Source organism: Tetrahymena thermophila (genome assembly GCF_000189635.1).
Source record: "Tetrahymena thermophila SB210 genomic scaffold scf_8253974, whole genome shotgun sequence".
Taxonomy (NCBI): domain Eukaryota; phylum Ciliophora; class Oligohymenophorea; order Hymenostomatida; family Tetrahymenidae; genus Tetrahymena; species Tetrahymena thermophila.
This window is the reverse complement of record NW_002475993.1, coordinates 22,004-48,897: the sequence shown is the minus strand read 5'-3', so window position 1 is coordinate 48,897 and position 26,894 is coordinate 22,004. Positions and strand designations below refer to the sequence as shown.

Sequence of the window (26,894 nt, the reverse complement as noted above, 5' to 3'; positions counted from 1 at the left end):
TATGACTTTAAATTTAAGTATACATTTTTGCTTTATATAATCAACAATCAATAAATTTTTATTTTGTAAGACTATTCAATAATCAAAATTTATAATCAACGCATTTTAATTTTATTTATTTTTTATTAATTAATAAAATCTTAAAGGCGTCTACCATTTTATTCTGTGAAATCAATTTTTCATAGCCATATTAATTGTATATATTCAAAATATAGTTAATCAATATAAAATATACATTATTATGAATGATTGAGAGAAAAGTTTCACTTTCTGTTAGTAAAATTTGAAATTGATTGAAACATAGAAAAATATCCTGCTAAAAAGCAATACAAATAGAATTGATAAATAGCCATGCAAAACTATTTGCATGACTAATAAAGGGATATTAAGAATAAAAGTGAAGAAAAAAGAGATGAGTTTGTAAAAAATTTTAAGGGTGATAAAATGAATGGAATTTTAAAAGAAATAATTAGCTCTGTTGGTACTTTATAATGAATTAAAAGTAAATAAAAATAAATAATAAAAAAGGTATAGGCTTTTTTATTATACTTAAATAAATAATAGAATAGATATAGGAAAATGCTGTCCTCAAAGTACTCAAAGAGAATAGCATGGATGAAGACTACCATTTGTGATAGTCTTCAACTTAAGGATATGATTGTCGAAGTAAATATATTTGTTTATGATAAATTAAAGCCCTTTTTAAATAACCCACTACACTTTTTTTAAAATTTATTCATCTATCTCATTTAATTCAAATACTTAAAAGAGAGGAAAAATTAGAAACATTTAAATTTGAAAATATAAGTTTACTAAAATAAAATGTTACTTTTTCAAAATAAATTAGGAATCATTTTAATATGAGAAGAATAAAAATTTGCTTGAGTAATTCTTAAGCGGAGAAGGTTTAAATAAGATCTTCGCTTACTACCAAGTATAAGAATAAGCTTAAAACGATGATATTAAAGATACAGGTGCTCAAGATCCAGTCTTGTTTTTCACTACCGGAGACCTTGAAAAGATTCAAGATAAAGCAGTTTGGTTCTTGCGTATCACAAATCCCGCTGATGATAAAAAGAAAGCATCATAATAGGATGGTAATGACAATGATATCATTTTTGGTGAAATCACTCCTAATACAGTTCCTATGTTAAATGCTTTAATGGAAAGTGTTTACTCTCGCTAAATTGATCATATTATTACTGAAAAAATCTAATTTTGGGGAGTAGCTGAAGAAGAACAAGTTTTAGAATTCTAACAACACTCTAATAAATTCTCCAGTGAAGTTAGAGAAGCTATTAATTTAATGAGTCCTGGTACTGAGCACTTCAAATTAGATTATGAAGCTATCTCAGGATTAAGTGAATCTGAAAAAATGCAACATTATGAAATGAAGTTTAATGAGTGGATCAACCTCATAAGCAGCTAGCTCAATGATGACTCAGAAGTTCGCAAAGATGAAAAAGATGCAGGTAAATAATAATTTAAGTTTTACAATATATTTTTACTTAATAACTACCACTCTAATTAAATATCATAATAGAAAAATCAACTGAATAATTTAAAATTAAGATATTTTTAGAGAAAAATATGGCTAAGTATTTTTGCTTTACTTGAAAAGTGATTATAAACAAAATAATTTAATTGAAAATCTAAAATAGATTTTGAAAATATTTTAAACAAAACACAATTTAATTTTAAATTTTATATAAAGATTGAATATTTTCATTTTTAAAACTGACAATATCAAAGAAATTTATCAATAAATAAGCGATAACTAATTTAATTTATTAATTAATCAAGGTTTTTGATATAAGTTTTATTTTTCCTTTTTCTTATTCTTTTTTCTATACTCGTCCTTCATCATCAAGTTAATTAAAATCAAATTAAAAAAGAGGTATGTTTATACAACAATCTTCTTCATACAAACAAAATATTAATCAACCAATATTAATAAATAAATAGATAGATAGATATATTTTTAAAATATCTATTTGTCAAAATAAATCCATATATTTGTTTATTACTTAATTAACTAATAAGCATTTATTTTTAAACTACAAATTTCAAAAATTAATTTCAAAACTACTTTAAATTTTAAAAAATTTTTTATTTATTTTGTTTGCTATTTTAACTTTTAATTGCTTCAATTTTTAAATAGTTTTGTTTTTTAAAGAAAGAAAAAAACATCCTATATTTTATATCAAAATATTTTATTATTTTATTATTTTGCAATTTAATTTTTAAATATTTCATATTAAAAAAGGCCCTGCTACTGAATTAATTTATTGGAGAAGTAGAATGCAAAAGATCACAAATTGGTCTGAATAATTAAAGAGCAAAGACTTCTAAATTGTTAAAGCAAGCCTCTAACGTCATAAAAATCATGATAATCAAAGACCACGTGGTGATGAATCACTCTCTAAACTAATGATGGAATATAATCGTTTGGATCTATTGCTTACTGATAAACTTAACGAAGCCAAAGATAATGTTAAATATTTAACTACTCTTGAAAAGTTTATTGAGCCTCTCTATAATGGTACTCCTCAGCAAATTATTGATACCTTGCCTGCCCTTATGAATGCAATCAAGATGATACACACTATAGCTAGATTCTACAATACTACTGATAAAATGACAGGACTATTTATCAAGATCACTAACTAAATGATAAAGAATTGCAAAGATCGCATTCTTAACAAAAAAGATAATGGTGATAATCCTTCCCTATACAAAATGATTTGGGAATAAGATCCAGCTGAACTCATTGAAGTTTTAGGATCCTGCATTAAACTTTATTGTGAATATAAAAAATGCTACAATGATACCAAAGAAAAAGTTGCTGATATGCCTAAGGGTAAGACTTTTGATTTTTCTGATGCTTAAATTTTCGGAAAATTTGATACTTTTGTAAGAAGATTATAAAAATTGATTGAAATCTTCTCTAACATCCAACAATTTAATGCCCTTGCTAAACACAATTTAGAAGGTATGGATGTCTTGACCAACAAGTTCAAAAAAATTATTGATGACTTTAAAAAGAAAGGCCACAATTTATTAGATACTGCTAACAATAAATTCGATAGAGATTGGGTTGAATTTAATGTTGAAATTTCTCACTTAGACGGTGAATTATAAAACTTCATTGATAACAATTTCAACCGTTTCAGAAACATTGAATATTCTCTAAAATTGCTCCATAAGTTCCAATCTACAATCAAAAGAGATTCTCTCAAGCACAATTTAACTTCTCGTTACAATGCTATTTTGCACAATTATGCTACTGAGTTAGATACTATTTAACGTGTCTTCCAAGATTAAAAATCCAATCCCCCTCTTGTTAGAAATATGCCACCTGAAGCTGGTAAAATTATTTGGGCTCGTCATTTATTCTAAAAGATTACTGGACCTATCAATATTTTCCCTGAAAATGTTATCAACTCAACTGAAATCCGTCGTTATTATGGTTCCTACAACACTCTTGGTAAGTAGTTAACTATTTATGAAATGTGGTTCTATCAAGACTGGGTCAATAAGATTGAACAATCTAAGGCTGCTCTTCAAGCTACTCTTATTGTTCGTCACGACGAAAACAAGAAGCTTTATGTTAATTTTGACTTAGAAATTATGCAATTAATCCGTGAAGCTAAGTGCTTAGATAGACAAGGCATTGAAATTCCTGAAAGTGCTCGTATTATTCTTTTGCAAGAAGATAAATTTAAGACTTACTATAACGAACTTCTTTATGCTCTTAAAGAATATGAGCGCATTAACTCCAAAATTAAACCTATTTGTAAGAATTTGCTTCTTCCTCATATTGAAGACTTAGATCTTAAGCTTCGTCCTGGTATGGTTACTTTAACTTGGACTTCTATGAACATAGAAAGCTATTTGTACTATGTTCACTAAGGTTTGAAGAAGCTAGAATAACTAATCATTAACGTTAATGATATTATCGAAAATCGTATTGAAAATAATTTAAAGACTGTTTCTAAGGTTGTTCTTGTCCACCTTCCTCAAGATACTAAACCTCTTTCATTGGATTCTTTCGTCCAACTTCAAGAAGAATATATTAATTCAAAGACCGATTTCTTAACTTCTAAGAACGTTGAAGTTGAAAGAGCAGTTGATGATTTATTATAAACTATTATGCTCTATCCTTTAGACCCTCATGTTGATCCTGTTCTCCCTGAAGAAACCAAACGTATTAAGAGATATTATTTCTGGTATTTCTATCAAGCTTTACTTAATTCAACTTAAAATTCCTTAAATGCAATGAAGTATCGTGTTTGCGGTAAGAAGATTCCTGGTGCTAACACTTTGTAAAACTTAAAACCTTTCTTCTAGGTAGAAGTTTAATTAAATGGAGATAAAGTAACCCTTAACCCTTCTTTGCAAGAAATTTAAAAATCTATTAACCGTGCTGCTACTGCTGTCCTTAGATGCTCAAAGCACTTATATAATTGGGACTAATAGAATAAGGATTCTACTGATAAGGCAACATTTTACGATATGATTGCTTGCGACAAAGAAATTGTTAAAGTCATTTTACTTTTGACTGGTTCTATTTAGGGAACTAAAAACAAAGTCAATGAATTCTTAAGCGGATTTACTAAATTTGAATGGTTATGCAAGGAATCCATCCAAGAATCTATCAAGAAATTCTCTAAGAATGGACCTACACTTCAAAATTATGAAGACTAATTAAAAAAATTCTCTTAAATAGAAGAAGAAATTGAAAAAATTGTGCCCACTTACAAAATCGGAGCTATGGAATTGATGACTCATAATATTTGTACTTCATTATCTACTTGGGCCAAAGAATGGAAGCTTTAGTACTCCTAAGATTTACACAAGCGTGCTCGTTAACTCTTAGATAGTCTTACTGAATAAACTAAAATGCTTTCTACCAAATTATCTAAGCCTGTCAAGGATATTGACTCCCTTGGTTATGTAATGGAGACCTTAGAATAAATTCGTAAAGAACAAGCAGAAATTGACATGAAGTTTAATCCTGTCTAAGAAATGTATTCCCTCCTTGATAACTATTTACCAGGAGGTATTACTGATAAGGATGAAATGGATGCTCGTTCTCTTTTACGTAGAAATTGGGATATTCTTATCTAATAAGCTGAAATTAAAGGTAAAGAATATCAACACAAGCAAGCAATTTATCTGAAGGAACTGTAAATCTTTATTTCATTATTCAATTTTAAATAAGTTTTATTTATTAATGCTGAAATTTATTTATTTTAAAATTAGTAAGCAATCAATTAAAGACTTCACAAACTAAGTAAGCATCTTTAGAAGAGATTATGAAAAGAATGGTCCTATGGTTGAAGGTATCAGTCCTGCAGAAGCCATGGAAAGACTCAGAAGATTTGAAGATGAATATGATGTTAAGTACTAAATGTACAAAATCAATGCTAGAGGTGAAAACTTATTCGGTTTACAAAATCAAAAATATCCCGAATTAGAAAAGACTGATGCTGAAATCAAGAACTTAAACAAACTATATAATTTATATGACTCAGTAATTAAGAATATCTAATAATTCAAAGAAAAATCTTGGTAAGATGTTAGTAAAGATGATTTGGCAAAGATGGAAGAAGATGCAGGTAAATATGGTGAATAGTGCAGTAGATTACCAAAAGACTTAAAAGAATGGTAAGCTTATCGTGATCTTAAAAACTATATCGATTCTCTAAGAGAATAATTACCTTTGATTATAAGTTTGAAGAAACCATCTATCATGCCTCGTCACTGGGAAAAAATTAAAGAAATTACTAACACAAAGCTTAACTATGAAAACCCTGATCAATTCTACATTGAAGAAATTATGGGAGCCAAATTACTTGATTTCAGAGAAGATATCGAAGATATCACTGAATCTGCTGATAAATAATTAAAGATCCGTACTGGTTTAGATGAAATTAATCTTTACTGGAATGATATGTAATTCTAGTTTGGTATTTGGGGTAAGAGAGATGTTCCTTGTATGCTTAATGGTCTCATTGTTGGTACCATTCTTGAAAGACTTGAAGAAGATTAACTTTAATTATCTACTTTCAACTCCTAAAGACATGTTACTCCCTTCAAAGCAGAAGTTGAAAATTTGATCCGTACCTTCTCTGACGTTAATGATACTCTTGATATGTGGGTTAAAGTACAAAAGTTGTGGACTTCACTTGAACCAGTTTTTACTGGTGGTGATATTGCCCGTTAAATGCCTTTACAAGCAAAGTAATTCCAAGGTATTGATAAAAATTGGATGAAAATTATGGAAAAAGCTGTTGAAACAAAGAAAGTTATACCTTGTTGTCAAAATGACATGCTCAAGGATTTCTTGCCGGATCTTAATAGAAAGTTAGAAGACTGTTAAAAAATGTTAGAAGCTTATTTAGAAGGTAAAAGAAAGAAATTCCCTAGATTCTACTTTGTTTCTAACCCTACTTTATTAAAGATTCTTTCACAAGGTTCTGAACCTACTTCTATCTAAGAAGATTTTGAAAAGCTTTTTGATGCTATCACAAAAGTTACCTTTGAAAGTGCCAAAGACAAGAAAAATCCTGCTCTTAAGCAAATTACTTAAATCCAATAAGTTATTGGCCGTAATGAAGAAAATATTTCTCTTACTGGTTACTATGTTAAGTGTGAAGGAAATATCGAAGACTGGCTAAAGAAGCTTGAATAAAATATGTAGCAGACTTTGAAGGATATTGCAAGTGCTGCTGCATAACAAGTTTTCTAAGTTGGTTTGAAAGAGTTCGTTAGCTCTTAAGCCTCTTAAATCGCTCTTCTTGGTCTTTAAATACTTTGGACATCAAAAGTTAATGAAGGTTTAGAAAGACTTTCCCGTAACGAACGTAATGCTATGGATATTAAGAGAAATGAAATCAAAGAGCACATGAATATTTTGTCAAGTATGTGTCTTGAAGATCTTAATGGTGCTGTCGAAAGAACTAAAGTTGAAACTTTGGTCACAATTTAAGTCCATTAAAAAGATATTTCTATGGACTTGAAATGTAAAGATGTCAATGATTTTGAATGGCAAAAGCAAACAAGAATTGCTTGGAAAACTGATATTGATGAATGTATTATTTCTATCACTGATTGGGATTCTCCTTACTCATACGAATTCTTGGGTGCTAAAGAGCGTTTATGTATTACTCCTCTTACTGATAGATGTTACATTACATTGGCTCAAGCTATGTCTATGTACTATGGTGGTGCTCCTGCTGGTCCTGCCGGTACTGGTAAAACTGAAACTGTCAAGGATCTTGGTAGAACTTTGGGTGTCTTTGTCGTTGTCACTAATTGTTCAGATTAACACAGATATCGTGATATGGCTAAAATTTTCAAAGGTTTGGTTTAGAGTGGTCTTTGGGGTTGTTTCGATGAATTCAATCGTATTGATTTGGAAGTCTTATCTGTCGTAGCAATGCAAGTTGAATCAATTACAACTGCCAGAAAGTAACACATGAAGAAATTCATGTTCCCTGAAGAAGAAATTGAAATTGAACTCATTCCAACTGTCTCTTACTTCATTACAATGAATCCAGGTTATGCTGGTCGTTAAGAATTGCCTGAAAATTTGAAAGTTCTCTTCAGAGGTGTATCTATGATGGTTCCCGATAGAGAAATTATTATTAAGGTCAAGCTTGCTTCAGTAGGTTATCTTTAGATTGACTTGTTGGCAAAGAAATTCAATGTCCTTTACAGATTGTGTGAAGAATAGCTTTCCAAGTAGCGTCACTACGATTTTGGTTTACGTAATATCCTTTCAGTACTTAGAACAGCTGGTAACACCAAGCGTTAAGAAATTAAGTCAGATGAAGAAATGTTACTGATGAGATCATTAAGAGATATGAATCTTTCAAAGTTAGTTGCTGATGATATTCCTCTATTTAATGGTTTATTAGCTGATATTTTCCCTAAATTAAAGGAAGTACCTAAGAAACTTTATCCTGATGTTGAAAAGAAGATCCCTGAAGAAATAAATGCTGAAAGTTACTTGATTAACACACCTTCTTTCTAATTAAAGATTATTCAACTTTATGAAACCTGCTTGGTGCGTCACGGTTTTATGCTTGTCGGACCTACTGGTTCTGGTAAATCAACTATTATGAAAATATTGACTGAAGTATTGACTAAGTTAGGTAGTCCTCATAAAATTGTTATAATGAATCCTAAGGCCATCACTGCAGAATAGATGTATGGTGTCAAATCAGAAATTTCTGATGATTGGATTCCTGGTGTTTTCTCTACAATTTGGGCTAAGTCTAATAATCGTGCATTAAAGCATACAACTTGGATTACCTGTGATGGTCCAGTCGATGCTATTTGGATTGAAAATTTAAATACAGTACTTGATGATAACAAAATTCTCACATTAGCCAATGGTGAAAGAATTGCTATGACTGAAAATTGTAAAGTCGTTTTCGAAGTAGAAAACTTAAACAATGCTTCTCCTGCTACTGTATCTCGTTGTGGTTAAGTTTACGTTTCACCTACAGATTTAGGCTATGAAGCTGTTATTGAAGGTTGGATTCGTAACAGAAAAGCAAGTGGTAGAGCTGAAGAATCTGATAAGCTTGGAAACATTTTGCGTAAATATTTAATCAATATGAGATTTATTGAATTACAAAGCAAGGAATGCAAAGAGCCTATGATGGATACTTCTCCAGTTATTTCAGTTATTAACATTCTTAACTTACTAACAGGTTGCTTATAATATTTCGTTCAAACATAACGTACTCTTTCTGAATAAGAATACGAAAAGTTTATTGTATACTCAATGGCATGGGCTATTGGTGGTATTTATGAAGCTTAAGATAGAGTTCGTTTCCATGAATTGCTTCTTGCTAAGAATGCTCCAATCCCATAAAAAGGTAAGGAAAATGAAACAGTTTTTGACTATTATGTTTCTTAGGATTACCTTGACTGGAAGATTTGTAGTCCTGAAGAATGGGTTCCACCCCAATCTTTGTAATTCTCTCAACTTTTGTTGCCCACTCTTGATTCTTTCCGTGCTGAAATGTTATTAAATTTCATTTTAACCTAACCTAAGAGTCATACTTGCTCTAATTCAGCTCTCTTAATTGGTGGTTCTGGTACTGCTAAGACTTCTTCAGTTCTTCTTTATTGCAACAAGTTTGATCCTCAAAAGATGCTTTTCAAGCGTACTAACTTCTCATCTGCAACCAGTCCATTTATGTTCTAATCAACCATTGAAGCTGAATGTGATTTCAAGGTTGGTAAAGAATTTGCTCCTCCTGGAAACAAAATGATGACTATTTTCATTGATGATATGAGTATGCCCTTCGTAAATAAATGGGGTGATTAAATTACTTTAGAACTTGTCCGTCAACTTATAGAAACTGGTGGTTTCTATATGTTAGATAAAACTCAAAGAGGTAACTAACGTAAAATGAAGAACTTGCAATATATTGGTGCCATGAATCATCCTGGTGGTGGTCGTAACGATATTCCCAATCGTCTCAAACGTTAATTCTTTATTTTTAATATGATTTTACCTCTTTCTATCGAAGGTATTTATGGTCCTATTATTAAGCACATGTTCAAGCAAAAATATTTCTCAGATTCTACATACAAAGTTATTGAATCCTTAACAAGTGCTACCATTGCTCTCTGGAATAAAGTAAAGAGCACAATGCTTCCTACTCCTGCTAAATTCCACTACGTATTTAACATGAGAGAATTGTCTCGTATCTTTAAGGGTATTTTGACATGTAAGAAGGATACTATTAATGATGCCCCTAAATCAATGAAGATTAAACCTGAACTCTTCCTTGTTGGATTATGGCGTCATGAAGCTGAACGTGTCTTGGCTGATAAGTTAGTCAACAATAAAGATAAAGACACTGTTATGGGATACATTTAAGAAGTATCTTTAGAATCCTTCTCATAAATCGAAAATGAAATTCTTGAAAAGTATTCTTCTGAAAAAACTTTCTTATTCTGTGATTTCCTCCGTCCTGATGTTATCAATGAAGATGGTATTATTGAAGAAGAAGCTCCTAAAATTTATGAAGCTATAGACAGTCTTACTGAATTAAGAAAGCGTTGCAATTTCTTACTTAGCTTCTATAACGATCGTAACCCTTCAAAGAAAATGCCACTTGTGCTTTTCGATGATGCACTTAAACATTTGTTACGTATTTCTCGTATTATTCGTTAACCTCGTTCTAGTGGTTTACTAGTTGGTGTTGGTGGTTCTGGTAAATAGAGTTTAACCCGTCTTGCTGGTTTTATTGGAAAAAATTTAATATAGCAAATTATTGTAACAAAAACTTATTCTGATAAAGATCTTAAAGAAGATATCAAGAAAGGTTTTGATGATGCAGGTCACTTGGGTAAGTAAGTTACCTTCCTTATGACTGATTCAGAAGTAAAGAAAGAAGAATTCTTAGAATATATTAATATGGTCTTATCTACCGGTGAAATTCCAAACTTATTAGCAAAGGATGAACGTGAGGTATGGCTCGGTGATATCAGTCAAGCTTATTGCAAAGAAAAGAATTTGGGTAACATTGATCCTCCTTAATCTGAACTTTGGACTTATTTCGTTGATCGTGTTCGTGATAACTTCCATATTATGCTTTGTTTCTCTCCTGTTGGTCAGAAATTCCGTGAAAGAGCTCGTAAATTCCCTGCCCTTTTCAACGAATGTACTATTGATTGGTTCCTTCCTTGGCCAGAAGAGGCTCTAGTAAGTGTCGCTGAAACATTTATCAAGAACTTTGACAAGTTAGACACTAAAGAAGAAACCAAGTAAGAACTTATGAAGCACATGGGTAATGTCCATTTGATGGTTAATGAAATTTGTGATGAATATTACCAAAAGATGAGACGTTAAGTCTACGTTACACCTAAGTCCTTCTTGTCTTACTTAAATTCATACAAAACTCTTTACATTGAAAAGTATGATGAACTTGATTAGTAAGAAGAATCATTTAAGATTGGTCTTAATAAAATTTAAGAAGCTACTATAACTATCAACTAGATGGAAATTTCCCTTAAAGAAGAAGAAATTTAACTTAATGAAGCTACTGAGAAAACCAATTAACTCCTTGCCAATCTTGATAAGGAAAGTAAGAAAGCTAACTAAAAGGGAGAAGAAGTTGCAGCTACTAACAAGTAATGTGAAATTCAAGCTGAATAAATCTCTAAAGAAAAAGAAGAAGCTGAACGTGAACTTGAAGCTGCCCTTCCTGCTTTGCGTCGTGCTTAAGAAGCCGTCGACTCTATTGAATCAAAGGATATTGTTGAATTGAAGGCTAACAAGAAACCTCTTGATATTATTAAATACATCATGGATGCTGTACTTGTCTTTTTCAAGGCTCGTTTAATTCCCATTCAAATCGAAGAGCGTGTTTTCAACAAAAAGGAAGGAAAGGCTGTTCTTTTCTTGAAAGAATCTTATGATGAATCTGGTATTTAAACTCTTGGTGATATGAACTTTATGAAAAAATTAAAAGAATTCGAAAAAGACTCAATTAATGAAGAAACTATTGAACTTCTTGAACCTTATCTTAATCAATCTGAAGATTGGTTTAATGATACTTTTGCAACCAAGGCATCTAAGGCTGCTGCTGGTATCTTGAAATGGGCTTTCGCTATTTATGAATATCACTAAAAATCTAAGATTGTTAAACCTAAGCGTATTTAGGTGGCTATTGCAGAAGGTAGACAAGCTATTGCACTCAAAGAACTTGAGAAGGCTCGTGAAGATCTAGCACAAATTCAAGCCTATATTAAAAATCTTAAAGATGTCTACACTAAATAAATGGAAGAAAAGAATGAACTTGAAATGAAAGCTGCAAAGACCAAGAAGAAAATCAATACTGCTCGTACTTTGATTACTTCTCTTTCAGGTGAAAAAGATCGTTGGGGCAAAGGTGCTTAAGATATTTCTGATCAAAAGCGTAAATTAGTTGGTAACGTTTCTCTCTCAACTGCCTTTATTAGTTATTGTGGTCCTTTCAATGCTGAATATCGTAACAAGCTTGCCCAATAAAGATTTGTTGTTGATATGAAGAAGCGTGGTGTTCCAGTCACACCTGGCCTTGAATTAACTTCTTTCTTAATTGATGATGCTACTATTGGTGAATGGAATCTTCAAGGTCTTCCTAAGGATGATTTATCTATCCAAAATGGTATCATGGTTACAAACTCTGCTCGTTATCCTCTCTTCATTGATCCTCAAGGTCAAGGACAAAATTGGATTCGTAACAAGTTGTCTGCTTCAATTATCCCTGAACGTTGTATCACTACTCTTTCTCATCCCAAATTTAAGGATATGTTCTTGAAGTACTGTATGGAAAGTGGTTTAACTCTTATTGTTGAAAATATCGAAAACGAAGTTGATCCTATGATGGACCCTGTACTTGAAAGATAAATTATTGTTAAAGGTAAAACTTAATTCGTTAATGTTGCAGGTACAGAAATGGAACTTTCTAAGGAATTCAAGCTATTCATGACTTGTCGTCTTGCAAATCCTTCATTCTCACCTGAACTTTCAGCAAAAACCACCATTATTGACTTTACAGTCACTCAATCTGGTTTAGAATAATAACTTCTTGGTAAAGTTATTTCTAAAGAATAAAAGGCTCTTGAAGATTCTCTTAACTAGTTACTAGCTGACGTAAACCAAAACCAAAAAGATCTTCAACGTTTAGATAAGAACTTGCTAGAACGTCTTATTAATTCTCAAGGTAATCTTCTTGATGATACTGAGCTCATGGATGTGCTTAATAATACCAAGACTCAAGCTAAGGAAGTTGCAGCTAAACTTATAGATGCTGAAATTAAAACAAAAGAAATTAATGAAAAGAGAGAACAATATCGTCCTGTTGCTATTAGAGGTTCTGCTATTTACTTCACAATGATTGAAGTTTCTTTGGTAAATTGGATGTACAATTCATCTCTTGAATAATTCTTAAAGCTTTTCATTGAATCAATAGATCTTTCTGAAAAAGCTCAACTCCCTTCCAACAGAGTTAAAAATATTATTTCTTTCTTGACATTCCACGTCTACAGATATGTTAATCGTGGTCTTTTCGAAAAGGATAAAATTACTTTTATTCTTATGATGGCTTTCAAGATTCTTACAACTGCTGGTACTATTTCAAGTGGTGATGTCTCTCTCTTCCTCAAGTCTGGTGATGCCCTTGATATTAAGTCTGAACGTTAGAAACAAATATCATACCTTGAAGATAATTAATGGCTTAACATATTGGCTCTCTCCAAGCACACTTTCTCAGGATAAACACTTCCATTCTTCAAAGAACTTCCTGATCTTATTTCTCGCTCTGAAAACTAATGGCGTAATTGGATAGATAAGAACGATCCTGAAAATTTCCCCATTCCAGACTTTGCAGAAAGCATTAACCAAGAAAAGGAAATTGGTTCATTCATTTCACTTTGTCTCGTTCGTTCATTAAGAAATGATCGTACTTTAATTGCAACATAAAACTTTATTTCTAATGTACTTGGTAAGGAATTCACTGATCCTATTTCTTATCCTATTGAAGGTATCTGGTAAGAATCTTCTAATATGGATCCTGTTCTTTTCTTACTTTCTGCTGGTGCTGATCCCACTTCATCAATTGATGAGTTAGCTAAGAAAAAGAAGAAATTCCCTTGTGAAAAAGTTTCTATGGGTGAAGGATAAGAAAGAGTTGCTCGTTAAGTTATCATGAAAGGCTTCGTTGAAGGTGGTTGGGTTATTCTCTAGAACTGTCATCTTGGTCTCAAGTTTATGGAAGAAATTGAAACTTTAGTCTCACCTATTAACTAAATTCATGAAGATTTCCGTCTTTGGATTACTTGTGAGTAGCATCCTAAATTCCCTCTTGGTCTTCTTTAAAAAACTCTCAAGGTTACTAATGAACCTCCCAAAGGTCTTAAGGCTGGTCTTTACAAAACATTTACTACCATCATTACTCAGGAATTCATAGATAAGGTTGATCACTCTAACTGGCGTTCTCTTATCTTTACTATTTGTTTCCTTCACTCAATTGTCATTGAAAGAAAGAAATTCGGTCCTCTCGGTTGGTGTGTACCTTATGAATATAACTACTCAGATCTAGAAGCATCTCTCTTATATATTGAAAAGTATCTCACTAACTTGATGTCAACTCCTCAACCTAACTCTCATAATCTTCCTATCTCAATGAATGTCGTTCGTTATATGATTTGTGAAGTACAATATGGTGGTAGAATTACTGATGATCTTGATCGTGAATTGTTTATTACTTATGGTGAAACTTATCTCAAGGATGGTATTTTCGGTAATGATTACTTCTTCTACGATATTATGGTTGATGGTTCAGGTTAGAAGTTCAAATACAGAATTCCTCAAAACCCATCTGCAGAACTTATTAAGTATTAAGAATATATTGCTAAGGTTCCTACAGTTGATAATCCTGAAGTAATAATTTTTTTTTTTTAACTTTTTATTAAATTTAATTACAAAAAAACAAAATAAATAAATAAACAATATAATAATATTAATTCATTTATCAATAGGTTTTTGGTCTTCACTCTAATGCTGATTTAACTTTCCGTCTCAAAGAAAGTAAGGAAATGATTAACACTGTTATGGAAACTCGTCCCAAGGATTCTTCAGTTGGTGGAGGTAAGACAAGAGAAGAAATTGTCTAAGACAAAGCCAAAGATATGCTTAAGAACCTTCCTCCTGATTATAATGATGTTGAAGTAAGAGAACTTGTTTCTAAACTTGGTGGACCTAATCCAAAGACAAGTACTGAAAGAGGTATGACAGTTCCTCTCAATATTTTCTTGTATCAAGAAGTTACCCGTATGCAAAGAGTTATTGGTTTAGTTAGAAAGACTCTTCAAGACACTATTCTAGCTATTGATGGTTAAATTATTATGACACCTGAAATTCTTGAAGCTATTAATGCCATTTATGATGCAAAGGTAAATAATATAAAATTGATTGTAAAACTTTTTTGTTAAAATGTTTAAATTTAAATTAAATTAGGTACCTAACTCATGGTTATATGATCCTTCTGGTGCTGAAATTTCATGGCTTCTTCCTAACCTTGGTTCATGGAGTACATCTTTGTCTGATAGAAATAAATAACTCAATGATTGGTTGCGTAGTGGATAGAGACCTATATTGTTCTGGTTGACAGGTTTCTTCAATCCTCAAGGTTTCCTTACAGGTATGAAGTAAGAAGTAACAAGAAACCACAAGAAAGGTGATGGTAAAGGTGGTGAAGCTTGGTCACTTGATGATGTCGTCTATTCAACTACAGTAAAAGAGAGAGAAAAAGAAAAAGATATTGAATAGCCTCCAGCTGAAGGTGTCTACATTAAAGGTCTCTATCTCGAAGGTTGTAAATGGAGTAAGAATGGTCTTGATGACAGTGATCCTAAAAAGATTTTCGCAGATCTTCCTATTCTTCACGTTAGTGCTATAAATAAGAAGAAAACCAACGAACAAGATAGAATGTCAAATACATATCTCTGTCCAGTATATAAGTATCCCAAGAGAACAGATAAATATCTCATTTTCAGAGTCGGTTTACCTTGTGAAGGTTCAAACAATCCTTCCCATTGGAAATTAAGAGGTGTTGCTCTTCTTTGTTCAACTGAGTGAGCAAGTCTTATTTCTGTCGACTCTTTCAATTCAAATATAAAATCAATAAATAAATAATCTATTCATTTTTAGATTTTAAACACTAAAATCTAAATCAATAAATCAATTAATAAATTCAAATTGAAAAAAATTTTTAAGTCTACCTGCCTACACAATAAAATAAATAAATAACTATCTTTTTATTTCACTTTAAAGTCTTTATATTTTAAATATATATAGTATTAATATAAATCATCTCTTATAATAATTAAAAAAAAGTTTGCTTAATTTAATTAATTGATTATAATTAAGATAGTTAATAAATTAAATCTTATTCTTAGACAAGCATTTTTCAAAATTTAAGAAATTTTATTAGAACAAAACAAATCAAATAAATCAAGAGATTTTAATTAGAAATATTAAAAAGCATTATTAACTACTTTTACTCAGTAAAAAAAATAAAATAGATAAATAATTAATTAAATAAATAAAAGTTTTATTTTACAGAATCAGTAAGAATAATAAAATAATTCAATAAAATTTTTAGTTTTTCTCCATTCAAATTTAAAAAATAAATAAATAATAAAAAAATAAACATAAATATCTTTTTATGAATTTAATTATTAATAAAAATTACAAAAAAATGTAATTCTTATTTAAGTTTTACTTTTATAATTAAATAGAAGAAAATTAAAATTTTTTATTATATATACACAGAAAGTTTATCAATTTATTTATTAAAAAAAATACTAAGGGATAAGCTTTATTTTACTTTTTATTACTTTATTCTATCAAAATACTGCTTAAAATATAAATCAAATTTTGTTAATTTTAATAATATAGCCAAATATATTAAAATTAAAGCCTATAATAATAAATCATAGAAAATTTATTAGCTCTTTACTAAATTCATTCAAAATATTTCTGATATTTATATTTTCTAAAAGAATAAATATTATATTTTTAACCTATGTCTCCGCTTTGAAAAATCTAAATATATTACTAGCAAAAAGTGAAATTTTAAAATTGAAAGAAAAAAGAAATTAAGTAAGCACATTTAGTTTTTTATTAGATTTATATAAAAAGGTAAACCCCCTCCACTGCTTAAGTAAGCAATCTTTTTCTTAATTACCCCCACCATAGATAAATTTTACTATACTATTACTTTAAAAAGTTAAGTAAATAAATAAAATAAAATCTAGCTTATGATAAAAATAAGATATGTCATTAAAAGAAAACAGTGCATTCAGTCTTTCATTCATCCATTCATTTTGAGTGGTATCTTAGGAATAAATTAGTTAAAGTTAAGCATAATGAAAATATTCATTTTAAAATGTATGATTAAATGTGAATTAAAATAAATTGGAGATTTGTTAATCTTTGATTGTCATTTTAAGTTAAATAAATAATTCAAATAATTTTAGTAATTATTTATTGACTAAAATTAATAATTATAACACTTTTTTAAAAGCAAAAGCAAATATAGCGCACTTCAACATATTTACTGTGTTTATATAGTTACAGACAATTATGGGATAAGTTTCATCTTCTTTAGATAAATTAAGTCTTTAAAATAGCATTTTGATACCTCTTTTGTGTGCTTAAGGGTATATTGGATACAAGTTTTTGTAATAATACTTAAATAGTAAGTAAGATAATGAAGAGCTTGCCTAATTAACTTAGAAGCTTAGTCAAAAGACTTAAAAGTAATCAAAGGATACAGAATTTGATGAGATAGCAAAATTAGCTTAAAATTCTTAAAATATTCCTATCATCAGTGAAAGAAAATCACCCGATGAAGAAGAGGCTGAAGTTTTCAAAGTTTGTGTCACAGGAGGACCATGCGGTGGTAAGACATCAGGTTTAGTTTATGTGTAAGAAAAAATGAAAGAATTAGGGTACTTAGTTTTTGTTGTTCCAGAAGCTGCTACAACTATTGCAAATGGTGGTGGTATGCTTGATATGTAGAACTATAATATGGTTTAAGCCATTCAATTTTAAACTAATCTTCTTAAGCTTTAGATTCGTCTTGAAAACACAATGACTCAGATAGCTAAATTGAGTAGGAAGAAAGCTATTGTGTTATGTGATAGAGGTTTAATGGATGGGCAAGCTTATGTTGAACCCAAGGAATGGGCTGAGTTACTTAACATCAACAATTTAAATGAAGTTCTTATGAGAGATGATAGATACGATTTAGTTATTCACCTTGTTACTGCTGCTTTAGGTGCAGAAAAATTCTACAACCAATAAAACTCAGCTCGTTTTGAAACTGCTGAAGAAGCTGCTATTATGGATAAGAAAACTCAAGATGCTTGGTTAGGTCACCCAAATCATGTTATTGTTGACAATAATGTTAAGAGTTTCGAAGAAAAGCTAACAAAGATGCTAAATGCAGTAAAGCAATGTGTTGGTATTGAATCTTCTACAACAAAATACACTAGAAAGTAATTACAATTAATTTTAAATACTTAAACTAAATTAGTTAAACAAAATAAAAAGCAGAGATAAAATGAATATATTAATGATTGCAAAGTCATTTAGCATTTCTTTTACTTTAAATAAAATTAAAAAAGATCTTCATTTATGTTAATCGTTTTTATTTTAAATTTAAAGTTGTTAATTTCCAGAAACTGCTTTAAAAAATTAGATTTTTTGGGATAATAGTCACATTTGTTAAATAAATTATTATTTCAAAAATAAACTGAATTTTATAAAAGATTTGTTTAACATTTTCAAAAAAAAGCTAAATATAATTATTTAGTAAATATTTTATCAAATGCTAACATTATCTTTTAAAAAAATAGGTTCTTATTAAAGCCCAATGAAAACATTAGCCCTAATATTCCTAAGGATTTGAAATGTCAAAGATTCTTTATTGAAGATGTTTTCCTTGAGAGTGGAGAAGAACAAGGAAACAAAAAAAGTTTTAGAAAACTTAGAAGAAGAGGTTAAAATTAAAATTATGCTTATATCTTAAGTGCTAGTAAGGTTGATAAGATCTCAAAAGATACACAAAGTAGTGAAATTTAGTTCAAGAAATTGTTGAGCTATAGAGAATATACATTTATGCTTAGCAAGTCAGATACAAAGAGAAATAACCTTATTACTTACAGAGATGTCTTTTTATATCAAGGCAATGTTTTTATCTTAGACACTTACTTAAATGTCAAAGAAGGTTTCAATATCTTAAAGGTCATATTAAAAAATAAAAATCAAAACGTTGAAATTCCTCCTTTCCTTGAAGTAGTTAAAGAAATTACTGATGATTTAGGTTATAAAAGATCCACTATTTCTAAAAAAGATTGGTACTTCTCCAAGGGAGATGCTTCCCTTCTTAAAAAGAACTTTGCTTGATTTGATAATTAAATCAATATATTATTGTTTTAATTTTAATTTATGTTTATTCACTTTTCAATTTGTAACTTAAACAATAAATATTAAAAAATATAATAAATAAATTTGTATATTTTTTTTTTAATTTTATTTATATAAAACATAGAATAGAATATCTTTATAAATTGAAATATTCACATGTAATTAAAAAAACTAAAAAAATTTCTAAGAATTAAAAGAATTAAAAAATTATAATTATTGATATAAATTTAATACGAATTCAAAATATATCAAATTATTTTGAAAATATAATTTTACAACTCCAATAATTCTACCTACTTTTAGAAATTATTTATCTAATTAAATTATATCTTCAAATTTTATTTATTTTAATTAAAAAAAAAAAATTGTTTTAACATTTTTCTTTTAATTATAAAAAAGCTTTATTTAATTACAAAATAATCTAAATATAAAGTATTACAAAAAATTCTACAAAAATAAAAATAAAATTTGAAAAAATTAATAGTATAAATAAATGTTTTTCATATTATAATTATCAATAATAAAGTATTAATTTTTATATATTTTAAAAATAAATGTATTAATCCAAATACTTTTATTATTAATACAATTTTTAAATTTAGGTATTTAATTTGATATTTAGCAAAACCTATTTTATAATTTTATTTGTTTCTTATATAAAATTTCAGAAGCTTAAATTTATTCAATATATTTATTAGATTATTTTTTTCATAGTATTTATTATTTTTATTCTTTCAGATAAAGGAAAAATTAAAATTATACTAAATAATACCGTAGAATATAGGTTAAGTCATAAATCCATAAGTTGTAAATTTTTCAATATTTTTTTAGAGTTAATTGTAAATTTTTTCCAGTTTTTGGGAAGTAAAAATTTAAGACCTAAACTATATTCTACTGTATATATAATGAATAAAAAATTAAAAAATACAATGATTTGAAGGCTTGAATTTACATAAATAATAACAACTCATAGTGAAGAGAAATAAATGCAAATGACATAAAAGAAATTAATTAACTATCAACCTTTTTATTTGCAATTTTATAACTCCTTTATTAATATTAATATTAAATTAAAGGATTATTTAAATAAGATATTTTTAGATATTTTAACATTTTTTAATAAAAAAATGTATTTTTATTAATAAATAAGATAGCCAGCTAACTTATTTATCATATTAAGAATTATTTTTTTAAAGAAATGTTAAGGATATTCACATATTGTATCATTTAAAAAATATTTTAGATATCGTTTGTATTTTTTATATTTTAATAAAATTTATCCATTAAAAATGTCGAAAGATGCAAATTAAAAGATATTAAATTCAATTAAATGTATTTTAAAATGTTTTACTTCAAAAATATTCTTGAAAATTCATCTACTAAAGTATATTTATCATTTTTTACTTAAATTTATAATAAAAAGAATTTTTTCTCATTTTACTAAATGTTAGCCAATACTTTTTTATTACATTACTCTTTTTTAAAAGGTAAAAAAAATAAATATATGAAGGTAATATGGACTGGCATATATATTTCTCAATTTACTTAACAACTATATAATAAATTATAAAAAATAGATAAAAATATATAAAATGCGAATTACAAAACAATTTATATTTTAATTAACATAGAACTTTCATATTTATTATATCTGTTAAAGTAGCCATAATACAAGTATTCTTAATCGAAAAATTTTTTCTTTTGTCTTGAAATACTTGTTTCTCAGAAAAAGGATATAAAAGAATTCAACTTGTATAAAAGGAAGAATAATTCTGTTAGGATAAAATGAAATTAATTCTTTTACAAAGAAAATTGAATGTAAATCACCAATATAAGACTTATATAATACTCAAGTAATAATCTTTTAAAATATATTTGTTTATTGTTATTATTTTTTGTTTATTATTATCATTTTATTTTTGTATATAAATTGTTGTTAAATAAATAGAATTTATAATTATTTAGCTTTAGAAATTTCGAAATGTCATAAATAGTAGTTATTCCTCTTAATCTTTATAAAGAAATAAATATATTTCATAAAAAAAATAAACCATATCCTACTTTTTGTAGTAATTTATGTAATTTTCAACATTAAATAAAATATTCTTTGTTTTTTGTAGGTAAATAACTAAATAGATTATTTATATCTTTTTAAATTTCTAAAATATAAAAACTGAAAATAGAACATTTTTAATTGTTTTACATTTGTATTACAAAGAATTTTAAGAAAAAAAGAAGGTGGATCTAAGAAAAGAAAGATTAGATGGATGTCTATCAATTAATAGATCAATTAATGAATTAGCGAAAATATAAAAGAAATCTTAATGACACAGTAATATGCAAATTCATATAAGAAAAAATAAAAAATTCTTTTATAATTAGGATATTTGCAATTTTTATAATTTACAAATTAATTTATGAGTTGCTACTATTTTGAATATTTAGAAAAATGATAGACGCAGAATACAAATATTAATATTTGCTGATTTTGACTATTATGTAATTAATGATTACAACATACTATTTTTGGTGGGCTTTAGATTAAATATTTTTACTTGCTTATGCTCTGAATTTTAAAATTAAAAATTCATCGTAAATAAGTAAGTAAGTTAAGTTTGATATAATTTAATGTTTTTCTTTTAAAATTAAGACCAAATAAAGGTGCATACATCAAATAAGGCAATTTGAATGATATTTTTTCAATGAACTAATTTGAATGGTAAATTACATTATACTTTGTGAATGCCTATAAAAATACATTAATTATTAAACTAATTCTTTTCTATCTATATTCCACATGATTTTTGTAAATTAATTCAATCATTCAGGATAAAATTTGTGTTTAAATGCATTCAAATATCTTTTTAAAAATCAAAAGAATTTCTTTTATAATTAAGTAAATCAATAAACTAAAATAGCTCAGATTGATACGTAGAATTAAGAGATTGCATCAAAACCTAACATCTGAAGAAATCTAAATAAATTTTTCTAGCGTTAAATGCAGTAAAATCATAACAACAATTTCAATAATTAAATTAAATCAATCAAATAAATAAGTAAATTATTCAAAAAGAGAAATGAATAAATTAATCATTGTCGCTTTATTGGCTGCTTGCGTCTTCGCAAGATTCTCCACTATGCAAGACTAGGACATCGCTGCTGCCTTCAAGAAGTTCACTCAAACTTACAACAAGAAGTACAGCTCTGAAGAACACTACAACGCCAGATTATCTATCTTCAAGGAAAACTTAAGAAGAATCGAACTCTTCAACAAGAACGACGAAGCTCAACACGGAATCACCTAATTCGCTGACTTAACCCACGAAGAATTCGCTGACATGTACCTTGGTTACAAGCCCCAACTTAGAAACTCCCAAGCTAAGGTTTCCCTCTCTTCTACTCCCTTCACTGCTCCCACTGCTATTGATTGGACCACCAAGGGTGCCGTTACCCCTGTTAAGAACTAAGGTTCTTGCGGTTCATGCTGGGCTTTCTCTACCACTGGTTCCATTGAAGGTCAATACGTCCTCCAATTAAAGTAAAACTTAACCTCTTTCTCTGAATAACAATTGGTTGATTGTGATACCAAGGAAGATTAAGGTTGCAATGGTGGTTTGATGGACAATGCTTTCACCTACTTAGAATCTGCCAAGCTTGAAACTGAATCAGCTTATCCCTACACTGCTGTTGATGGTTCTTGCAAATACAACTAATCCCTCGGTGTTGTTGGTGTTGCTTCCTTTGTTGATATTGAATAAGGTAAGACTGTTGCTGACACTGAAAACACTATGGGTGTTGCCCTCGATAACATTGGTCCTCTCTCCGTTGCTATCAATGCCAACAATCTCTAATTCTACGCTGGTGGTATCTCTAACCCCCTCATCTGCAATCCTAACGGTCTTAACCACGGTGTCTTAATCGTTGGTTTGGGAAGTGAAAACGGTAAGGACTTCTGGAAGGTCAAGAACTCTTGGGGTGCCTCTTGGGGTGAAAAGGGTTACTTCAGAATCGTCAGAGGTAAGGGTAAATGCGGTATCAACAGAGCCGTCTCATACCCCGTCCTTGCTTGATTTGGTTGAAATAGATAGCTTTATTTTGCATACTTGCATCATAATAAATTAAAAATTATTATTTCTAAAAAATATAATAAATTTACAAACAAATAAACTTGCATTTTTTATGTTTTTTGTTGAAATTGTTAATAAATAAATAACTCTTTCAAACACAAAATATAAATAAACTAACTCAATTATTTATTGTTTTAAAAAATCTGTTAGCTTTCAATCAATTTATTTTCTTTACATAATATAATTAAAAAAGTTAAAAATAGTTCTTTAAAATTCTTTTATCGTGAATTAAAGGTTTCATGTTAAATTTTAAATTTTATTTTATAATTTAAAAAATAAAATCTTACTTGAAAGATACTTAAATAAAAATCCTGAGGAAAACGTAAGAAAATAATTTACATTTATCATAAATAAATTTTAACTATTTTTTATTAGAAAAAACCTAAGAAAATTTTGTATTCCTCATTAAAAGTCATTTAAAATATTTTAGATTATTAGAAATAATTAATAATAATTCAGTAAATATAAAACAAAAGCTTTATAAATAAAAAAAATTATTATTTAGTGATGTGTTTAAATAATCTGAGACAAAAGTATTTAAAAAATAAAATCATAAATTTTTCAATTTGTTAATATCTGTTTTAATTAAAAAATAAATAATTAATAATTAAAATATTCTTTTTTTTTAAATTTATTTTAATAAAATAAAAAAGTAAAACTCAAAATTTTACTATTTTCAATTGTTGCAAACTTTTTATTCAGTGAAACATTTTTCAGTTTCTTAAGCAAATTAAATAATACGATTATCTTCAATTAAATGATTTAAAAATATGATCAATCAATAAAATATTCTTATAATTTTTTTTATTTTTAAAATAATTAATCATTTTAATTTAAAATACTAAATTATTTTAATTTATAAATAATATTTTAGCCTGCTAGTTGCATTTAATCAATTTTTATTAATTAATATTAATGCTTTTATGACTAACTTCTTATTTAATACAAACACAAAAAATAAAATAATAATTGATATTTTTAAATCAATTATCATCTATTACTAATAATAATGAAATATTTACTTATAGTAATTATAAAAAAATAAACTTTTTGATGGATAAAATTAAATAACTCTTTACAATAATCTAAAACCTACCTACAAATAATTGATATAAACAGCTTGATCTAAAACACTTATATTATATACTTACTTATTTAAGAAAAATTTTGTAATTTGAAAAATATGATTTATAATACATAATACCATAGAATATATTATAGTAAATTAAAACGATAATTACTTAAAAGTCATATTGTATAAAATCTAACTTGATTACTCAGCAATAAATCTATGAATGTAAATTAATATTTTGAAAATTAAAATCTTTTGTATCTAATTTACTTTTTATGTCAATTAAAATTTTATCTTTTAAAAATAATCTTTATTATCAAAAATTAAAAAATTTAAATTAATTTTTTTGAAATTTTAGAATAAATTAACTTAAAATTATGTCTGAAATCAATTATGAAACCCTTTATAAAGCTAAAAGCTAGTTTTTAAATTTTATCAACTATTTAATAAATTGTTAAACCAAGAAAACTTATTAATAATTCTACTTATAAAAATTAAAATATATTATCAATTAAACCATTAAAAAATAAATCATTTATTTTTAAATAAATATAAATTTGAGATAAAAATACTTGTTACTCTAAATTATAGATTTGGTCAATAATAATATTTACTGCTTATTTTAAAACAATATTTTGATAATAAAATTTTTTATTTTGAAAGTAAGTTACCATAAATTGTATTTATGATTTATCATTAAAGTATTTTTTATTTTATTTATATACTCTTTGCAAGAAAGGGAAGAAATGTTTATTTCGTCACTTGATATTTTAATAATGCGCACTTAATTAATATAAATAAGCATTATATGACTTTTAAACATTTTTTGATAATCATTAAGAAATAAAAAATTATCAAGTTTTTGATAATATAATATTCTTATTTATGTTTGTATTAGTTGACAAAAATCAATTCAATTTAAATAAAAGTTATTTGATAAATAAAGATACAATCAAAAATTTATTGTTTAGAAAAAAAGCAATGATATCTATTTATCAAAAATCTTCTGAAGAAACTCTCAAGCAAGTTTTGGAAAAATGGGAAAATAAAAAGCTGTAATTAATACTGTTAGAAGTTGCAGATGACTAATATGACTAAGTTGTGTAAGGGTTAAAAAAAGCTAATTTATCAAGTTTAGATTGGGTCTTAAAATACTTAGTTCGCTCACCTTTTAGCTTTGATTAGATTAAAATTATAATTGATTCAGGATTTCTTTTAAATTATGAAGGCTAAGATGATGAAAGTGAAACAGATTTTAATGATTCAGGTATTATTTTTGAAGGCTAATTTTTACTGTCTAGCTATCTTATAATGTATTACTTTTAAAATAGCTAGTATGACTACAAATCTGCTAGAAAAGCTGCAATTAAAGCTTTAAAAAATGATGTAGCAATTTCTACATACATAGCTAAATTAATAAAAAGTAGCAAAAATAAGAAAATATCATAAGAAATTTATAAAGAATCAAAAAGTTAAAACTATTAATTGGAGTAAGCTGATATAAAAAATAAACTGTACAATCAGATATCAGGAGTACTCAGCGAGCAAAGTTATTTATAATAATTAATTAAGAGTGATTCTAAAGTTGATAGGGCATTAAGCTTACTAATGTCAGCTCTAGAAAACAAAGTTCATATTGAGCAGGCTTAAACTATAGCAAAAGGTTTAGAATAGTATTTAGTATCTATTAGCTTTAATCTGCTTTTTCCAAAAGAAATTGAAATAATATTAAATGAAATTAAATAATTGCCTTTTGAAAGATTTTTGAGGTAGAATATTGCTTAATTAGCTATCGATATGTTAAAAAAGAGATAACCTATTAATATAAATCCAAGTGATGAATTTCTAAACTATGAAGTTGTTAATTTTTCTTACTTTTCTGTTTTTTGTGAATGTGTACAGGATACTATAGAAAATGTTATAGATAAAATTAAAAATAAAAGCATTTTAATGATAGAAGTATGTCCAGAGCAATATAAAGAAGTTGTTCTTTAAGTTAGCAAGAGATTAAATATTAGTGAAAAAGATACTTAGAAAAGGATATCAATTTCCTAGATTACTTAAGAATAAATTAGTCTAATGGTGGAATCAGGATATATTTTAAATTTTTTAAAGGAAGAACATTAAAAGGTTATCTTTAAAGATTCCTAGTTTTTGTCCTTTGTTTTAGTAGTTTTTAACTATCATAAAAAAGGCAATTCATGGGAAGAATCTGTCAAATCAGCTGTAAAGAATATGATAGCAAAAATGAACAGAAAACAAATAATCAAAATATCAGATGACAGTGCTAGACGTAAATAATTGAACACATTTGTTCATCCAATCTTGAAGGAAATGATAAAAAAAGTGCCTTACAGCAATAAAGTAATAGACAGTATTTTTACTAACAATAAGTTGGTAACAACAACCAGTAAAATGCTAAGAGACAATATTATTACAACATTTGGTATTTCTTTTTTATCTGCAATTAATGACCTTAATAAATTAGTCACAGGATCCCTAACAAAAAGAGATTTTTTGATGAATTAAATTAAGAATGTTTCTTGGACCGGTGTTGACGTTTTGGCTAGGACTATGGGTGTTACTATGGGACCTGCTGGAACCATCGCAGGTTAATACATAGCTTCAAAAGTTGTAGATTTTTCTAAATCTAAATTAGAATCTTACCTTCCTTATACAATTG

The 26,894-nt window shown here is 27.6% G+C and overlaps 4 protein-coding genes across 4 annotated transcripts; all 4 read left to right on the top strand. All coding sequences in view use genetic code 6, as the record gives it.

Annotated features, from left to right (window-relative positions):
- Positions 1-579: 579 nt before the first annotated feature.
- TTHERM_01276420 (dynein heavy chain, outer arm protein) lies at positions 580-15,655 on the top strand (the record flags this gene model as incomplete). Its single annotated transcript, XM_001029853.1, has 6 exons — positions 580-666; positions 848-1,472; positions 2,267-5,189; positions 5,266-14,458; positions 14,557-14,970; positions 15,035-15,655. 6 exons carry the CDS (start codon positions 580-582, stop codon positions 15,653-15,655), a joined length of 13,863 nt encoding a protein of 4,620 aa, XP_001029853.1.
- Positions 15,656-17,164: 1,509 nt separating this feature from the next.
- TTHERM_01276410 (thymidylate kinase) lies at positions 17,165-18,991 on the top strand (the record flags this gene model as incomplete). The annotated part of the gene is made up of 2 exons (XM_001029852.3): positions 17,165-18,081; positions 18,442-18,991. 2 exons carry the CDS (start codon positions 17,165-17,167, stop codon positions 18,989-18,991), a joined length of 1,467 nt encoding a protein of 488 aa, XP_001029852.1.
- A 3,098-nt stretch (positions 18,992-22,089) lies between these two features.
- TTHERM_01276400 (papain family cysteine protease) lies at positions 22,090-23,082 on the top strand (the record flags this gene model as incomplete). The annotated part of the gene is made up of 1 exon (XM_001029851.3): positions 22,090-23,082. One exon carries the CDS (start codon positions 22,090-22,092, stop codon positions 23,080-23,082), a length of 993 nt encoding a protein of 330 aa, XP_001029851.1.
- Positions 23,083-25,096: 2,014 nt separating this feature from the next.
- TTHERM_01276390 (hypothetical protein) lies at positions 25,097-26,450 on the top strand (the record flags this gene model as incomplete). The annotated part of the gene is made up of 2 exons (XM_001029850.3): positions 25,097-26,341; positions 26,406-26,450. 2 exons carry the CDS (start codon positions 25,097-25,099, stop codon positions 26,448-26,450), a joined length of 1,290 nt encoding a protein of 429 aa, XP_001029850.2.
- Positions 26,451-26,894: the final 444 nt, after the last annotated feature.